Source organism: Fistularia commersonii, chromosome 30 (genome assembly GCF_037954325.1).
Source record: "Fistularia commersonii isolate RoL2024-O1a breed Wild chromosome 30, RoL_Fcom_v1.0, whole genome shotgun sequence".
Classification (NCBI taxonomy): Eukaryota; Metazoa; Chordata; class Actinopteri; order Syngnathiformes; family Fistulariidae; genus Fistularia; species Fistularia commersonii.
In genome coordinates, this window is record NC_141313.1 from 2,059,383 (window position 1) to 2,076,565 (window position 17,183).

Consider the following 17,183-nt stretch of genomic DNA (forward strand, 5'->3'; position numbering starts at 1 on the left):
CAAAAACACACACACATACAAGTACTTACCCTGATGTCCTTGGGATGCTCGCCCTCCGCTATCCTCACCATCCACAGGAACTTGTTAATGTCGTCGCCGGAGTAACCGATCACGCCGCCGAAAATGATCAGCACGTAGTCCACGTCCAGCGACCTCATGATCTTGTAGGCGGCGCTCTCGTTGGAGGACATGGCTTTGCCCACCTGCAGGCCAGAGGATGGCGTTTAAACGGCGCCGGCGCCGCTTGCGGAGGCGGACGAGAAATGGGCTCTCACCAGCGCTATGTGACTGTTGTTCCAGGTGTTGTTGTCCACCAGCGTGGTCCGGTTAGCCATCCCCGCTATCTGGTAGCCGTAGTCCCACCAGGACATGACCCGCGCGTGCTCGTCCGTGTTCTGCCTCAGCCAATAGTAGGCCTCCCTGAAGTCGTCCAGGATGTTGCGCGTGCTAACAAGCGGGAATGAGGTTGACAGGTAAGAGTCGACAGGCAGGCGGCGGCGGCGGCGGCGGGGCTATTAATATTTCAACTAAACCGTTGCAAACAACGGTTGAAAATGGAGCAGGCGCACGCAGGAATAAGTTGGAAGCTAAAAGGAACGGGGGGAAGAGGAAAAAAAAAAAAAAAAGGGTACAAAGATGGGAATCCACGTGACAGTCCTGCCGCGGCGAGCCGAGCACGCCGCGGCGCCGTCCCTCCGGCCCGCGGGTTCCGACCCTCCGCGTTCCCTCCGACACCCGCTGCCCCCGTCGAACCCGCGACACGCGCATCCGAGCGGCACCTTGTCCGAAGCTTCCTCCGACCTCCAAACTCCGGCGCGGCCGATGGTTTTAAAGCTCCTGCCGCTACTCGGATATCAATATTTCAATAAGCGCCTCATGAAATATCCAGGCGCTCCCCCGCAGCCGCCGCTGCTCCTGTGTGCAAACACGGCGGCGTCAGGGTTCCCGGCCCCGGAAGATCCGCCCGCGGGACTCATTTACCGTCGGCGGTCAAATATCTCACGGAAACAAAGCGCTAATCCCGTCGGCGTGCGGCCAGAAGGTCCGAAGAAAGCATCATCAGATTAGAGCACATCGACTTTCCCCCTGTTTTTACACCGGAAGCTCCTCCTCCTCCTTCTTTTTTTTCTTTTTTCCCCTCAAAATAAAACCGCCGCCGTGCCGCGCCTCCCGCCGTGGCGTCCCAGTCGGAGCCTCACCCGTCGTGGTTGTAGGAGGCCAGCACCACGCTGGGGCTGGAGTAGGCGTTGCTGGTCACCCAGGTGCAGTGGACGGCGAACATCATCAGCAGCATCAGCATCAGCATGGTGACGATGGACTTGATGTTTGGTCCCAGGCCCTCCTCGGCCTTCTCCTGCTCGGACACGTGTTTGCGCACCTTCCCCGCCTGCAGGGGGCGACAGAGACCGCGGTGAGCGTCCGGCTAGCGGCCCTCATCCTCCTCCTCCTCCTCCTCCTCCTCCTCCTCCGTCGCCGCCTCAATTATTGAGCGGGATGAATAATTGAGCGGACTAATTGCGCAGACTATCCGGGAGCTTCCGCTGGCGGCGGCTGACGTCCGCGGGCGGAAACCCCGGGACGCGCCCCTTCGCTCGGTTTTCCGAGAGAACATTCCGGATCTGGTCGCGCGTCCGCTCACGTTTCTGTTCGAGTGACTTTACGACGAGCCTCTTGCATCTAGAAAACTCCGGCGTCGTCTTTTTCCTCATGAATATCTGAACGCTACAACCTGAAATCTGCTCCGTGAAGCTACTTTTTTTCTTGTTTTTGTCAGCGGGTTTTCGGGCGGGAGCTCCCAAACCCGTCAACCGAGGCGGCGGGCGGCGGGGAGGGAGCCCGGCTGAGCCGACGGCGCCTCTTTAAAAAAATCACACGTATAGAAAATAAAAAGTTGTGTAAAGTTTAGCGACAAAGACGTCTTATGAAACATTAAGGCTTCTCTTTTCCCGTCAAATATCCCGACGCGGCGAAACACCAGCCGGTGGGTAAACGCCGCCGCCGTCCCGCTCTGACCTTGTCGTAGAGATTCCCCGAATTCCTCTTGTCGTCCTCGTCGCTGCTGTCCTCGGCGGGCGGCTTCTCCCTCTTGGTGTCGTCGCCCATGTAGTGCTCGAAGACGCTGGAGAAGGCCACGGCCGACAGCATGCACACCACCGGGGTCAGCGTCAGCATCAGCCGCACCATCACGCCGGCGAAGTACACGGCGCTGATGGCGTACAGGGCCACTGCCAGGCGAGAGGAGAAATCTATTACCGGATCCGTAGGTGCTAATCGATTCCGGTGACTGGCCGGTTGGGCGCGAGCGGCTTGTAAACATGCGGCTTTCGTATTCGATTTCTCCACAGCTCTCTGATGCCCTCAACAGAAACCCAGGGGTTTTGAAGACTCCTGATTCCGTGGAGCCGGGAAACACCGGCGACGCAGGGGAGCCGCAACCGGGAGCCGGTTTCGGGAAACGAGGAAATTCAATCATCCGTCCATCCCGCTCAAAGCGGCGAGGGAGCCGGGGGTTTGACCATCACGAGGGCAACGTGCACGCTCTCATTCACACATCTGGACAGTTTAGAACCTCCTCGCAGACACGGAGGGGGGAGGATGGAGACCCCGCAGAGTCCGGCAGAAGACGGGCGGCGCTCTTACCGAACACCCGTTCATCGTTGATGTTCTTGATGCAGAACCAGAGGCCGGCGGGGAAGGTGCACACCAGGATGTGCAGGTCGAAGAAGAAGGAGACCCACGTGGTCGGCTGGTGCTCCGACACAGACGCTATGATGGGGATGTGGATCTTGGCGTATCTGGAGGGGGTCAGAGGGACACGGGGGGGTCAGGACAGGACGGGCCGGCGCGCTGAATGAATGTGGATTCTATGAGTGGAGTTCCTCCGTCCTGAGAGTTCTCTAATCTAAATATTTGCCTGCACACACACCACACACACACACACACACACACACACACACGCACACGCACACGCACACGCACACGCACACGCACGCTGGACAGAGCGAGTCTTCCATGGACGGCGAGAGCGTGAAGGTCAGCAGGACTCACCCGGTGTCCCAGAGGGAGTAGAAACGGCCGCTCCAAGGAGCGATGTATCCTGGAGACAGGCGGGGAGAGATGATTAAACTCAAACATGCAAAGCTCAGCGCCAACACTGGAAAATACCCGAGTGACGGAGAAGCCGGGGAGGCAGAGGCGGGATTCTCCGACCCACAGAACCTTGTAAAGGACGGATATTCAAGGATATTAGGACCATTATCGGCAAACCCGAGTGGAGCGGCGGCGCTGCCCGGAGGACGCGGCGGCGTCGTGCTCATTTACACGCCCAGCTGTTGCGAAGCGGCGCTCATTTATCTCAAGTTGTGTTTCCGTCCAATTTAAGTCCAATATTTACACCCGGTTTGTGATCCCCGTCCGCTCCGGGGGGAAATATCCAGCCGCTAAACACGCCTGGATTCGCCACGGCGAGGACGGGGGACAAAGGAAACGTGCTCGGCCGGTTACGGCGTCGGCCGGCGGCGCCTTTACGCCTCCACAGACGGTGACGTTAAAGAGAGCGGGAGCGAGACCGCCGTCCTCGTCCCGTCTCGGTGGAGGATCCGCCGCGGCGACGGGAAGCTGACGTCCATGGCAAACGTTGGCGTTTCGGGCGAAGCGGCGGCTCCCCGCGGACGTCAGAGCTCCGCATGGCGTGGTTTCAAAACAAAACGGAGGCCGCTTGGGCCGGACGCCAGGATTCGTATTCAAACTCCTTGATCAGGACGGCGCAAACACACACACACACACACACACACACACACACACACGATCAACAGAAACAAAAGCCTGAGCCCAACAGCTCAGACCGATCTGACTGAAAGGTCATAATAACGCTTCTGTAGTTTCACTCGGCAGACACAAGACGGGCTGCACGCTAACGACACGCTAGCGGCGATAAAGTCATTTCCCCCCTTCATTTTAATTGCCTCTGTGCTTTGCTGCGCCTTTTCCAGCGTGGAACGCCGACGGCGCCGGACCTTGTCGTCCGCGGAGAGGATATTTCCGCTGACCCGGCGGGTGAAAACAGCCGCAGCGCGAGCGCCTGACAGCCAATAAGAGGGCAGATAGCGGCGCGGGGCCGTCGGGGGACGGCGGTAACTTCTGGCGACGAGCAGAGACGAACGCCCGAGATCTCAAAACCGCCGTCGACTCCTCTTTCTTTTCCCGCCATCGTCAATAACGACATTCCAGCCACGTTTCGGAGGCGCCGCTCAAACAGCGAGACAGGAGGCGACGTCTCAGACGCGCCGCAGTTCGAAACAAAACCTCCTCGGCGAGGCGGTTTGTTTGCGGCGGGTTAAACATTTACACATTCGTCGTCGTCTGTGCCCCATCCATCTGTGTGTGTCCATATTAAACCACAAGGTGGAGGGGGGGGGGGGGGGGGCATATTTATGCACATATTCATTTCATTTTCAAATATATGCACATATCCAACTGTTGAAGTTGAAGATTTGCATTTAACCGCAATCTGCTGTCACCTTTTTACCTTTTTCGACAGACTATTAAGGGCCCACGAGGGGAAAGTCGGGTGTTCTTTTTTTTCCCGTGAAACTTCTAGAGCGTTTAAAAGGCATCGCGGCGAGAGAGGAGGGGGAGATCGCAAACTGGCCTTACCGGTGTAGGTGAGATAGATCACGGTGAGGAAGACCACGCCGGCAGCGAGAGAGACGCCCAGGAAGAACAGCGTCTGAAACTCCTGCTTGGTGAGGCGGTCCTTCAGGTACTGCAGGAAGGCGTAGGCTTGGAGCAGCGCGAAAACACCTGGGAGGAGGAGGAGGAGGAGGAGGCGGCGGCGGACAAAAGATGGCGGTTGATGCGGGCGTGCACACAAGGACGTCACCGCCTCGGTTGGCGTTTCTCCTCCGGGTCTCTTGTTTGTCTGGCGAATTATAGATGAAAAATCTTTTTCGACGTGACCCGGCGTCACCTCCCTCCGGGACGAGCCGTCCGCCTTCGAGGCGATGTCACCGGCTGCCCGCTGGAGGGCGGCGGCGCTAACACACCTGTCAGCCGGCGCCGCCCGGCGTGCCCGCCCGGGGCGAGGGGGGCCTCCGGGGCGCGGGACGGGTCGGCGCGTGTCGCTCGGCGCCCGTCCCCGCCGGCGGGGGCTCCCTGAACGCTGGCAGCAGATGTTCGGAGCAGCTGCTATCATAAAAACACACTCTCTCTCCGAGAGACGGAGGGAGAGGGCGGCCAAAAGCACTTCATCCTGCCCGAGCTTTTCTTCGGGGCGCCGCTTTAATGAGCTGCAGGAGGAGACGCGCACTCCATCACGCACACCTGCTGCCGGGCCCACGCCGATGCTGCCGCACTTCCTGTCGACCTCGGAAAACCGGGAGGGGCGGGAGGGGGGGGGTGCGAGTTACTCGGAAACCATTAATTCCATTTGGCCTCTGAACGGGGCCGAGGTGAAAACAGACCTCCGACACCAGAAACCCCGTTAATTTCCCCCTAATCTCCTCCATTAAAGTTATTTCCAGATAACCTCCTGGTATCTCACCGCCACTTCCGGGAGAATTCTTCCTGAGCCGACAGAAGTTTTTTTTTGAGAATCGGACCGTGCGAACCGGGGATCGGTACACGGGGTTATTCTGGGAAATAAAAAAAAATCCGTACGCCAATCCCCCGCCGGAGACGACCCCGCCCGGCGCCGCCGTCCCTGTGATGCGTTTGAGCGAAAGCCCGGCCGGCGCGTTTACAAAACCGCATCTCCGCCAGCAACATCCCACGCTGAGCTCGCCGACAAGACGCAGATACTGCACGACTCATCTGCCTCTTTCACACGAGGTGTGTGTCGGTATGTGTGTGAGGACATGCTTCCAGCCAGGGACGCTAGCAGCGGCTGGATGAGATAAACAGAAGGTGACAGAGTCAGGACCGGCTGATGGAGGAGGCGGCGTCCGACGGCGGGCCGGGACGGGGATCCGGGGCCCTCGGCGCCGCCCGATTAGCAGCGTGTAATGTAGCTCATTACCGATGCCAGTTTGTGTTTGGAGTCCCGGGTAATCTGCAGGCCGGAGGTCTGAGCGGCGGGAGGGCCGTCTGAGTCCGTGTACCAACACGCTACGGCGTTCTGAGCGGGTCGGCTCGAGCGCCGCGGCGAGGGTGGCGTGAAACCCGACGTGGTTTCTTTCCGACCCGGCGTGTCGGGGCATGTTCCTAGAGAGCGTGATGGAGGCTTTCCTCCGGCCGCTTTCCAGAAAGGCGGTAAAACGATTCAGACCGGCGGTATCTCTTTAGAAAAAAAACAAAACAAACGGAACGGCGTCGGGAGAGGGCGGGACTTACCGGCCGCGGCCATGTGCTCGCTGGTCCTGATTGGCTGAAAGCCGACGAAGGGGATCTGCATGGACAGTACCAGACCCACGATGTAGAAAGTGCTGTACGCTGCAAGGACAGAGAGGAGGGGCTTCCATGTAAAAAAAACAAAAAAACAGCGGCGACGGACGGGAGATCCGACCCCGACCGGGAAAAAGCAGACGAAAACAGCCGCGTCATGGCGAAATGGAGGCGGAGGAGCAGCGGTGACGGGGAGCCCCGGACCGACGCCGGGGGGCCGGGCGGAGGGGGCTCGCAAACGCAGACATGATTAAGATTTCAGCGGCTTCCCGAGGTTGTGCATTGTTTTGAAGCGGCAGGGACCGCCCTCGGCAATCGCCTTCTCACACATCTGCTGCCGACTCCAGACAGAGGGAGGAAGGAATCGTGGAGGAACATCGACCGCGAGGCGTTTCATTAGAACCCCCTCCTCCTCCTCCTCCTCCTCCTCCTCCTCCTCCTCGGTCGTGACAGGCACACCTTTCTGAGGAGACAAAGGAGCCGTGCAGTTCGGGGATGTGCACGAATCCTCCTCTCCTTTTTTTGTTTTTTGGCAGCAGACTGGAGTCCACAAACACAGCTCCTCATCACATCCTTTCTATAAACTAAAAATGTAAAAAAAAAAAAAAAAAGAAATGCTGGAGATGAAAGCAGCCAGCTCTGGGTGCAGATGTGCTTGAGGAGCGAGGAAGAGGAGGGTGAAGGGAGTCTTCCCTCTTCAACTAGCAGCCTGATTTCACCGCTGAAGAACTCTTTGGAGTGGGGAAAGGTAGGTCAGAGCCTCCACCTCCACCTCCACCTCCACCTCCACCTCCACCTCCGCCGCCAGGAGGCTGGAACTCATTTGCAGAGCTCTCCTACGGCCGGCTCTTTTTAAGGGACGCGCAGTTCCCTGTAAAACCGTCTGGAAACGATCTTTGACACTTACCGATGTAGACCCGTCTGCTGTAGCGCTGCATCAGGAGCAGGACGAACACGTGCAGGGGGATGAGGTTGATGATGAAGACGTAGCCTCCCCACGCCGACACCTGCGAACACACGTCCACGGTCGGGGTTTGAAACAAAAACAAATCACAGCGAACTTGTTTTACCGCCGCGGGACTCCGAGCCCCGCCGCGAGTCGACGCGTCCTCATTAAAATGCCGGGGCGGATGGCGGCGGAGCCGGGATGTGACCCGAGCGCCGCGCCGCAGAGGCCGCCGTGTTTTGTTTACAGAAACTCAAGCGTAAATTGGTCGTTAGCCGGCGAGCCCCTCGCCGCTCCCCGGATCCCACTGAAGATCCAGGCGCCGACACCAGGCCGGGGAGCTTGTCATCTTCTCCGGCGGTCACATTTTCGCTTCTTTCGCCGGCGCCGCTCGTGTAAATAAACCTTGCCGGGCGGCAGATATTTGAACGTCAGCTCCAGTGGCGCGACACACACACACACACACACACACACACACACACTAGTCTACCTCCGAGTCTACCTCCTGACACTGAACCGGAGATTACACGCGGCCCTGCACCATAAAGCCACCTGGTCCGGGGCGGGTTACGGTCTGATCCCGCCGCCCGGTCCGCCGTAGCCCTCCGATGGGGATTTCGGGGTCACGGCTCGGACACGTCAGAAAATTACAACCCCCCCCCAAAAATGAACGAATACATAAATAGATTCTCTGCGTGGTTCGAGAGTCGGGAGGACTCAAGAAACCCTGAAACAAAATAAACATTATTCACGTCTAAAATCACAGATACAGATCTTTCTAGTGGAAGCAAAAAAAAAAAAAGAAGCTTAAATCCAACCAACTGAAATTGTGTTTACAACTAACGATATGAGTTTTAGCCGAAATGATTAGCAGTAAATCTACAGTGATTTAACCGTTGTAAAAGGAGGAGTCACATCCTGGAGGTCCAGGACGATGAAGAAACGCCTTGTCCACTTTTAACAGCCGCCTGCTCTTCTCGGGACCGAGCTCGCATCGATAAAAACCCCCCGATCTTAACTTTACATCGCAGCGACACCAATACCTTTAAAAGCCCCACTAAAAATCAGGCCGACGCCTTTGAGGTCGGCTAAGTAGCAAAGCGGATATAGAGCGTGTGTGTGTGTGTGTGTGTGTGTGTGTGCAGTACTATAAAACAACTCAGCAAAAACAGTCAAGTATTCAATTGGCGCCACTTGACTACAGTTAAGGCTAAATGGATGAGGTGAGAGTGCTGAGGGAAAGGGGGCGGAGGAGGGACCGAGACACAACACCCAGTGAAAGGAGGGTGAATGAACGTTTGCGACGCCACAATGACGGCTCACGTTTCCGGCGCGTTTTAGCAAAAGCCTGGATGTAATGAGAGAACGAGAGTTACGGACGCTTCGCCGAACTAGAAGCTACTTCTTCCACGTTTACTAATTCCATCTGAACCTCAGTTTTCTGCAGGGACGTTCATCTTCTGGATTTAAAAGCGTCTATAATATGACCAGCTGGTGTTTCAATCAGGGTCTGAGTTCTACGCAGCAGCAGAAGCAGCCATGTCTGCATGTCTGTGTTGGGACGGATGTAGCTCTTGTAGCGTGGAGGACCTGGATGTGGATGCTGGAGAGACCACAAAACTACGTCCGAGTCGGCAGAAGCGCGACCTCCGCCCGACCCCGGAAAGGCGACGGCCTGCCGCGCCCGCGGGCCGCCGCTGTCCGGTCCGTCCGGCGAAAACAAAAACAAAAAAGCAGAGAACAGTTTGCAGGGGAAAGGATAGAGGGCGGGCGGTCCATATGGTCATGTTCCAGGATCACGCAGGGATTAATGTGTGTGTGTGTGCTGGTGTAAGCGTTTAAACGGCCTGCTTTTAAAGCCGCGTTTCTTAATGGCGTGCGCGAGCGTGGCGGGCAGAGCGCCGTGGGCGGGAATCCGAACGGCGCGGTCAGAGGCCCGGCTCTGAATTTGATAGCGGGCTTATCTGATGACCCTAAGGAGGACACGGGGAACACGGCAACGCCGGGGAGGAAACCTTTCCTTCCTTCATTTCCATCCTTTCATTGAAACGACACTTCACGAGTCAGGGAGAGTTCGCGACGTCACACACACACACACACACACACACACACACACACACACACTCCTGTCCCCCCTTGAGAAGCGCGGACAGATGTTGCCTGGGACGCAGGAAGCGCTTCCCGCGGCTCCCGTCGCATCCTCCCTCTAATCTGGCCCTCCTGCGTCCCGTCTCCTCAGATCCCGCCAGCCGCCCCGGCGGGGAGCCTCCTCCTCCCGCTCGCCGCCCCGCCGGCCTCTCCGGTGTCACACTCCTTTCAATCTCCGGGCCAAGATGGCGGGGCGGCGAGAATATTAAGTGGAGACACGCAGGTGGGACTCGCGGCGCCTTGGCAGCAAAGCCTGCCGCTGCGGCGGGAAGCGGCGGGAGAGGGAGGGCGTGGACGAGACGCAGGACAAAGCGTGGAAAGCCCGGCGCTTCCCGGAGGACGGAGACGCGTCACTCGCCGCCTCCGCCCTCTTTATCTCCGGCCCTTATCGGCACGCCCCTCCGTTCGCCCCTAAATCCGTCCATTTCTTTTCTATTCTATCTCCGGCCGTAGAAGCCGTTCCATCACTCGTCTATCTCCCGGCCTTGTCTCTAAGCCCCCCCCCCGTGATCGATGGCGCCGGATTTCGGTAATCCGTTTCATTTGACGTCGGTCTTCCCGCCCGGCCAGAGATTTAGCCCCGGAACGGGCCACGACCCGGGGGTTTTCACAGCCGGCGCCGGCCGCAAACAAATCTGCGTAGAATCTGGGATCATCTCGTCTTTTTTATCTCCTCTCCCTCCCCGGACCCCCGACGGTCTCTGCCAGAGTTCATAAATGATGCACAACTCGCCGCCGACACGGATTCTGCTGCTGCTGCCGCTCCGGATCGGGGCCGGGATCCGGTCCTGCACGGCGCCGCGCTTCCCGCAGGAGGACGCGTTGTTCTACTGCGCTCAAGGTCGGGACCGCAGGCTCGGGACTCTGCCCTCGCCGCCGTCGCAGCCGTTACCGAAACAACCCGTTTTTCGTGTTTCGCGCGTGAATCGGCGTTTCTTTCCTGGCGGGTTTGAAAGCCGGTCTGAACCTGAAGTGAACCGGCGCAGACACGGCGTCCTCATGAATCATTGACTTCACGATTTTGTACCGTTGTGATGGAGAGACAAAACGGAAATCGGTACAAAGCGAAATACGGAGTTCAAACCACGTAAACACTATGAATTGTTAATAGCGTGCAATATTTAGAATCCGGTTATTGAATTGGGTTATAAACTCGCCGAGACGTTGCAATAATTCCCAATTGAAGATTCGGTTTGTGCGCGAAGCCTGTATGTATGTGTGTGTGTGTGTGTGTGTGTGTGTCCTCACCATGTAGAAGTAGGAGAGGCAGCAGCCGATGGTCCAAAACACCGAGCCCGTCTTCACCGATTTCACCTGGGGACAGAAGGGGAAGAGCATCCTGAGCCGGAAATTAAAAACGGTGGCGATAAGGACATGGCGTTCTCTTTCAACTGCTTCAGAAAATGTCAAATCCGGGCGGGCGGCGGGTCGGCCTCGCCGTCAAGCGGTTCGCCGGGACTTTCCCGCTGCTCAGACGTCACACACACACATTCAGATACCAGTGTGTTTATCTACATGCAGTTTAAGCCCATGTGAAACAATGTCTTTGACAAACAATTTTGAGGAACCGCTTGCGTTCGCTCACAAAAGGACAACCTTTCTCCCCCGACTCACCGCTGACCAGCTGAAAGCGACACATTATGGAGATGTTTGCGATCTTTATTCAGTATCTACCGACCGAACCTGCGCCGGTGATGATCAAACGCCTGTGTTCGGATCGCTTACTTTTTGAGCCGGACCGCAAACCGCTCCCTCCTACCAGCAGTCTGTGGCTGAGGGAGATCTTTTTTCGGTACACTTTATAAATACATACAAGCAGAGAGAAATGCAAATATAGCCCGATGCCGCCCCCAGAGGCAGCATTCCCACGGCGACGGCTCACCGGCTCCGGCGTGCGGTTTGAAACTCGCGCACGCCCGGGAAATATCTTTTCCACTGAGCGAATGCAACTCCAAAAGGCCGAGGCTCCGTCGCATCCAAATGGTTTCCGTTGTCGGAGAAGCGCTCAAACAGCGAGGTCCGACGGTTCCAACCAAACAAGTCAAAGCGCCTTTCCGGACGACCGGCATCTTCATCACCAGCTGACGACTTCCTTCCTTTGCATCCATCCATCTTCTTCCTCCCACTAAATCCAAAAAGGATGGCTGGATGACGCGTGATTGAGAGCTGGGATTGGATCCAGCCGGACCACGGCCTCGGAAGTTCCACACGAAGATCACCGAATCGCTGCTGACAGTGAAGCGACGAGGTCTTAGCAGCGCTGGATCCAAAGGAGACGTAGAAGCGTCCGTGGACCCGCCCGCCCAGAGGTCCCGTGGAGCGCCGAGCTCCTTTCCTGAACTTCTGCCGGCGTCGTCCTGATCTCCAGTCCACTTCAAACCGCCTCGCCATCCCTTTCATCCCCAGAGCTGAGGGCCGCGCGAGCCGGGGACGCCAACAGCCCCGGGTCGTCGGCGGCGGCGGCGGCGGCGGCGCCCGCGATTCCGAGCGGCCGCCTTATCGTCCGTTGGGCGCTCGGGGGGGCCGCCGCTCCTTCCAGTTGTTGCTCCCTTTTGTGGAGACACACCAGTCGCGCAGTGTGACGCCGGCGCGGCTAATTAAATCGCAGCCGAGAGAAAAGAGTGGAATTACAGCTACAACAATGGCAGCCGGGGCGTGGGGGGGCGGCGGGGGGGCGGCGGCGGGGCCGGGGGCATTTTGTACGTGTATTCATGTTGTGATGAGCAGTGGTGTTAAAAAGAGCAGCTCTCCTGGGTGTGAGAGGATTCAATTATAGATTATGGGAGGGTACGGCAGCGGGTAAGTGTGTGTGTGTGTGTGTGTGTGTGTGTGTGTTGTGCAGCGTAAACAGATTTAGCGAGGCGCTGAATGGGTTATTAGTGGGGGGAAAAAAAAGGAAGGAGCTGGAAAACGAAGCTTGGACGGAGACTTGAGAAAAAGGCTCTGAGCAATTTCACCCTTTCGAAGGAGGGAAGGGGGGGGGGGGCGGCGATATGTACGGGAAGAAATCAAAACAAGAAACGCAAAAACAAAAGGGAAAAAAAAAAAAAAGGGGGACGAAATCAGACGGGGAGGAAAAAAAAAAACAAAAAAAAAAACGTCGGGGCGGCGAGGAGCACCGGGGGAACCGAGACGGAGGAAAGGGGGTGAAGAACCAGAGAGACAAATTTGGGTAAATGAGAGCGATAATGGGAATCGGTGGCGCGTGGCCGGGATGATGGCTGCTCACGGCCTCCGCCGCGGGAAAAAAAAAAATAAAAAGACATTGTACACGAGCGCTGGTGGTGCTGGTTCTTCTACAGATGGCGGAGCTCCAGTGATGACACATCAACTTATGAGAAAGTAGCAACTGCCTCCAGCAACACCTGCTCACCACAGGGGGGGCTTTTACTTAGGACATGCACACACACACACACACACACACACGACACAAAACAATTATGACATAAGCATAAACAGATGTCCCTGACAACACACACACACACACACGGTTCCCGGATAAGCCCCAGTGGGGAGACTGACGGCAGCGAGCGGTGCTTTGGAGGCGGAGGTGAGTTCGATCCAGCGAAGGCCGACGTGTTGAGGGATCGAGGACAAACACTGGGACGGCGTGACGCCTTCAAGGACACCAGAAGACTCCTCCAGGTTGAAGGTCACCTCCTGCTGTGGTCTTTGGTCCTCAGACCTTCAGCCTGGAGACCTCCGGTGTCCACGAAACGGCTTCCGTCTTAAAACACTTTTTTTTTTTTTATTTCTCCGTGCTCAAACTGTGGTCGTCCTCCGTCTGAAGGTTGCGCGCGTCGGAGAAGGCGGGACGAGAGGCGCCTGGCGGTCCGGAGCCGCGGCGGCGTCGGAGCCGACCTGCGGCGCCGCCTTCGAGAAGACGATCGATGTCTCACAGCCGAGGTTCTCGTTTTGTTTGATTTATTCACGGCTGTAATTGATTGCGGGCTTAAATTATTACAATGGTCTCGGTGTCAGACATCAATTCGATAAAAAGTCACTTTTTTCCCCTCGCCAAAAAATTTCCGCTCTTCAATAATTGAAGCAGAATCTCGAGAGAGGATATCGGCTCGCTCCTCCCGCCGCCACGTTCAAAGACGGACGTCAGAATCTGTCGAGCGAGTTCCAGCCCTTGGCCCGGCGCGGCCCGATTAGTTGCCAGCTGTTTAGTGCAGGCCGGCGTGCAAACGGCCATCGAAGGGATCCCGGCCGGAGGCGCCTTCTCTGGAAACCGCCGGCAGTTTTGTGAACGCGCAGTTTGTGCAAAAAAAACGAGCGAGGACGCGTCTGTGAATGGTTCCCGTTGTTCGGGAGTCCGACCTCTCCTGAGAAAAGACCGTAAAACCCTGCCCGGGTCTCCTGCCCGCGGCTCCAAAACACTCCCCGGCCCAGTAAGAGCCCGACAAACCACTTTTATGAGGAGAGAAGTCATTGGCTTTTTTATTGGCACCCTCAATCCACCCCTGGTTGAGCCGCGCTGCCCTGCCTCTTCCTGTGTTAGCGGCCTTAGCTTGGACTGCCTGCAGGAAAAACAGGCTTCCGTGTCCTGGCGACGCCGACGGCGCTTCCTGTTTCCCGAGAGCGAGAGGAATGACAGCGATGCGCCAAGATGCCCCCGTCACCCGCTCGCCGCCACACCAATGACGTTGTCGTGCTCGCCGCCTCCTTTTGTACGCATCGGATCGGCGCCGGTGGAGGCCGGCGTCACGAGACGGGGCTCGATGCCTAACGTAGCGAGGCGGCGAGACTCACGGGGGAAAATGTGGGCTTCACGAAAAAACGCCCGGCCCCTGAGTTCCGGAGGCGGGACTGGAACGGGGCTCGGTAGCACAGCCGAGGCGCCGCAGCCGAACAAACCCCCCCTCAGACGGAGGCCGGGCCCCGAAAGGACGCCGAACCTGGTCCGCGTTCAGGGGCTCTTTTCACTGCTCAAGGAAAAACAAGAGGAACCGAACTCTGGATTTCTGCCGCCGTCGGGCCTCTTGGCGAAAGATACTCATTAACCTTCAATCTTCAAGGTGGACTCGAATAAAACGAGGGTGGTGCGCGGGGGAGGGAGTGTAACACAGCGCCGCGCCTCACAAACACACACACACACACACACACACACACACACACACACAGACACACACACCGCACACACAAGGGGCATTCATTCCAAGATGGCTGAGAGGCTGAAGGCAGCTGTTGACAAAACTGAAAATGAAATATTAAGACACTCGGGTCAAGTGAACACACACACACACACACACACACACACACACACACACACACATCTCCTCAACTCTTATTTTTCCAAGGTCTTTCTTAAGAAAAGATAGGAGCTTTAAGTCCCAGACAGAAATGGAGATCTTCGATACTTTTGCTGGCATCACGGCCCCCAGCTGTCAGAACACAGACACAGCCAATCCTTACAATACTATTTCCAAAACCGAGACAAGTGTCTCTCTCACACACACACACACACACACAGACATGCACACACACACTCCGGGTGTAAACCACCTGATCCCACCTGAGACGACGGCCGGAGGATTTACGGAGCTATAGAATTGCTGTTCGGCGTTTGGCGGCGGGTTTCTGCCCCCTTCCCTCCAGAGTTCTCCTGAAGGTTTTCTGTTTCCTGGAATCCAGGCGGTCGGCACAAATGCCCCGTGTCCCTTTCAAGACTTCGCTAAATAATTCAACGTCCGGGGCCAAGCAGCACGAAAATAGGGCAACTTTTCTGGCAGCTCGGAGCAGAACAAAAGGACCGGGGCTGCCGGGGCGGAGAGCCTCGGCGCGAGGTTTGCCGGCTAAAGCACATTTTAAACCTGGGAAAAACAAAACGAACCCGTTCGCCGGGCAGAAGAGACGGACGGACGATTCACCCGTGTCGAACAGGATTTATGGAAGAACCGGCACCGCGGGGGGGGGGTGCGGGCGCTCGGGGCATGATGTATGGAGCCGTGCACGGTTCGTGCAAAATAAATGAAAAGGCCAAGATGGGATCGAAATGCGGGCCAGTCTTTCTTAAGTAGAGCAAGTTGATGGAAAATATGTGCGCGTTTCATCCATGTTTTCGCAGGGTGGCCCCCGTGGTTATCGCACGCCGTCGGACGTGCGACCTGATCTACGCTCAGCCTGTGGCCAGGTTCGGATGGAAATCATCAGTCAGGCGATCGGGTAGCGGCCCGGCCCGGCCGGTTTGTTTGCGTTTTCCCGGCGCTCGAGCTAAACGCTAACGCTGCGAGTCCACTTCCATCTGCCGTGATGTTAGCGGCTATGTTAGCGGCTATGTAGCGCTAGCGGCGAAAGCCTCGGACCTACCCAGAGGTAGTAGGTGAACTGCAGGGCGAAGATGGCTATGCCCTCGTTGTCGAAGGAGCCGGCCACCGAGCGGGAGATGTAGCCGGGGACGATGGCGATGAAGCAGGCCGCCAGCAGCCCGGCGCCCTGGTTCCACAGCTCCCGGGTCAGCAGAAAGGTGGAGATGGCGGTGAGGCCGCTGAACACCGGCGCCAGAAAGACGCACACGTCCCGGATGTGGACAGTGATGTGCAGCAGGTTGAGCACGTAGTGGATGAGGCCCGCCGTCACCATCAATCCGGGATACACCTGTCGGCGGCGGAGGAGAGACGGCGGGTTAGGAGAGCGAGAGGAAAGAGACAGCGTGATGGATGGAGGGGACGCAACCCGCCGTAATGTCAGACATGGATAATGGATCATTAATGGAAAGGGCTGCTTCGGAACGAAGGAAGCTTTTTTTCTTATTTTTTTTTTTGAATGATTTCAAATATCAGAGATTCGAGCTCAAACTATCTTTGACGCGTTATCATGCACACAGAGGAGCAGCGGCTCATCCCGATCAGTCCGGGCTCTCGTGTTCCAGGGAGTGAGCAGCGCTGGCCTTTGAAATGGAAATACAACACGGGGAAGGCTAGGAAGGCTACGGCGCCGCGCCGCTAGCAGGTAAGCAGGCAAAAATCAAGCCCGGGTTCTTTCCCGGGAGGTTTACGCCGAAACGCCGGAGCGACTCGGGACGGTTTTCGCTGCGTGGAAGCGTGTTCGCTAAAAGACACGGGAAGGGCGTGTGCGACGGATTTAAACAACTTAAGACTGACTTCTGAAGACAAAGACAGCGGCAGTGACTCAAACACTGTACAATTAGAGCTTCTAAAACTGAATTTGTTTAAAACGGTCCCAAGAAAAAAAAAAAAAAAGAAGAAGTGGAATTAAGATTTTAAAACCTTTTTTTTTTTTTATGCAGATGAATGAATTCAAGGCCTGTCGGGAGCCTTGGTGAAACAGTATGAATGACAGCGCAAGCGACACTGAAGCTAATATTATGAACAGAACAATTCCGCTGATCAAACAGTAGAAAGCAGCTCCAAGTTATTACGCTGCGGTGACCCCGGTACATGGGAAAAACAGCTAATTAGCTTCTTCGGGCTGTTCTCCGGCCCTGCGTCTGGATCTTCTGCCTCCTGTGAATTAGCATTCGCGGTTATTTCTGCGCCTCGTCTCGGCGCTAAGTAGCCAGCGGTGAGGCGCGGGGGTCGTCCTGCTTCTGGCTACTGCGGTGAAAACGAGTCATCCGGGGGGCGCTTGGAAGAGAGCGGCCATCCATCTGTGTTTCGAAATATCAAATCGCGCGTGTTTTCGGTCCCTCTGTCGCCGTCTGGCCGAGGTCCGGGGAGGCTCGTGCGGCGGCTCGGCCCGTCAC

General features: G+C 56.9%; 1 protein-coding gene across 1 annotated transcript in view; it reads right to left on the reverse strand.

Annotated features, from left to right (window-relative positions):
- The window catches only part of stt3b (STT3 oligosaccharyltransferase complex catalytic subunit B), a 51,940-nt gene that overhangs the window by 3,292 nt on the left and 31,465 nt on the right, over nucleotides 1–17,183 (reverse strand). Inside the window, exons 3-13 of the mRNA XM_086178500.1 lie at nucleotides 15,788–16,075; nucleotides 10,724–10,789; nucleotides 7,289–7,388; nucleotides 6,331–6,429; nucleotides 4,657–4,803; nucleotides 3,049–3,097; nucleotides 2,641–2,795; nucleotides 2,014–2,225; nucleotides 1,200–1,387; nucleotides 276–447; nucleotides 30–203 (exon numbers count right to left, since the gene is read on the reverse strand). Coding sequence (XP_086034626.1) covers nucleotides 30–203; nucleotides 276–447; nucleotides 1,200–1,387; nucleotides 2,014–2,225; nucleotides 2,641–2,795; nucleotides 3,049–3,097; nucleotides 4,657–4,803; nucleotides 6,331–6,429; nucleotides 7,289–7,388; nucleotides 10,724–10,789; nucleotides 15,788–16,075 — 1,650 coding nt within the window. The remainder of the gene's footprint in view (nucleotides 1–29; nucleotides 204–275; nucleotides 448–1,199; nucleotides 1,388–2,013; nucleotides 2,226–2,640; nucleotides 2,796–3,048; nucleotides 3,098–4,656; nucleotides 4,804–6,330; nucleotides 6,430–7,288; nucleotides 7,389–10,723; nucleotides 10,790–15,787; nucleotides 16,076–17,183) is intronic.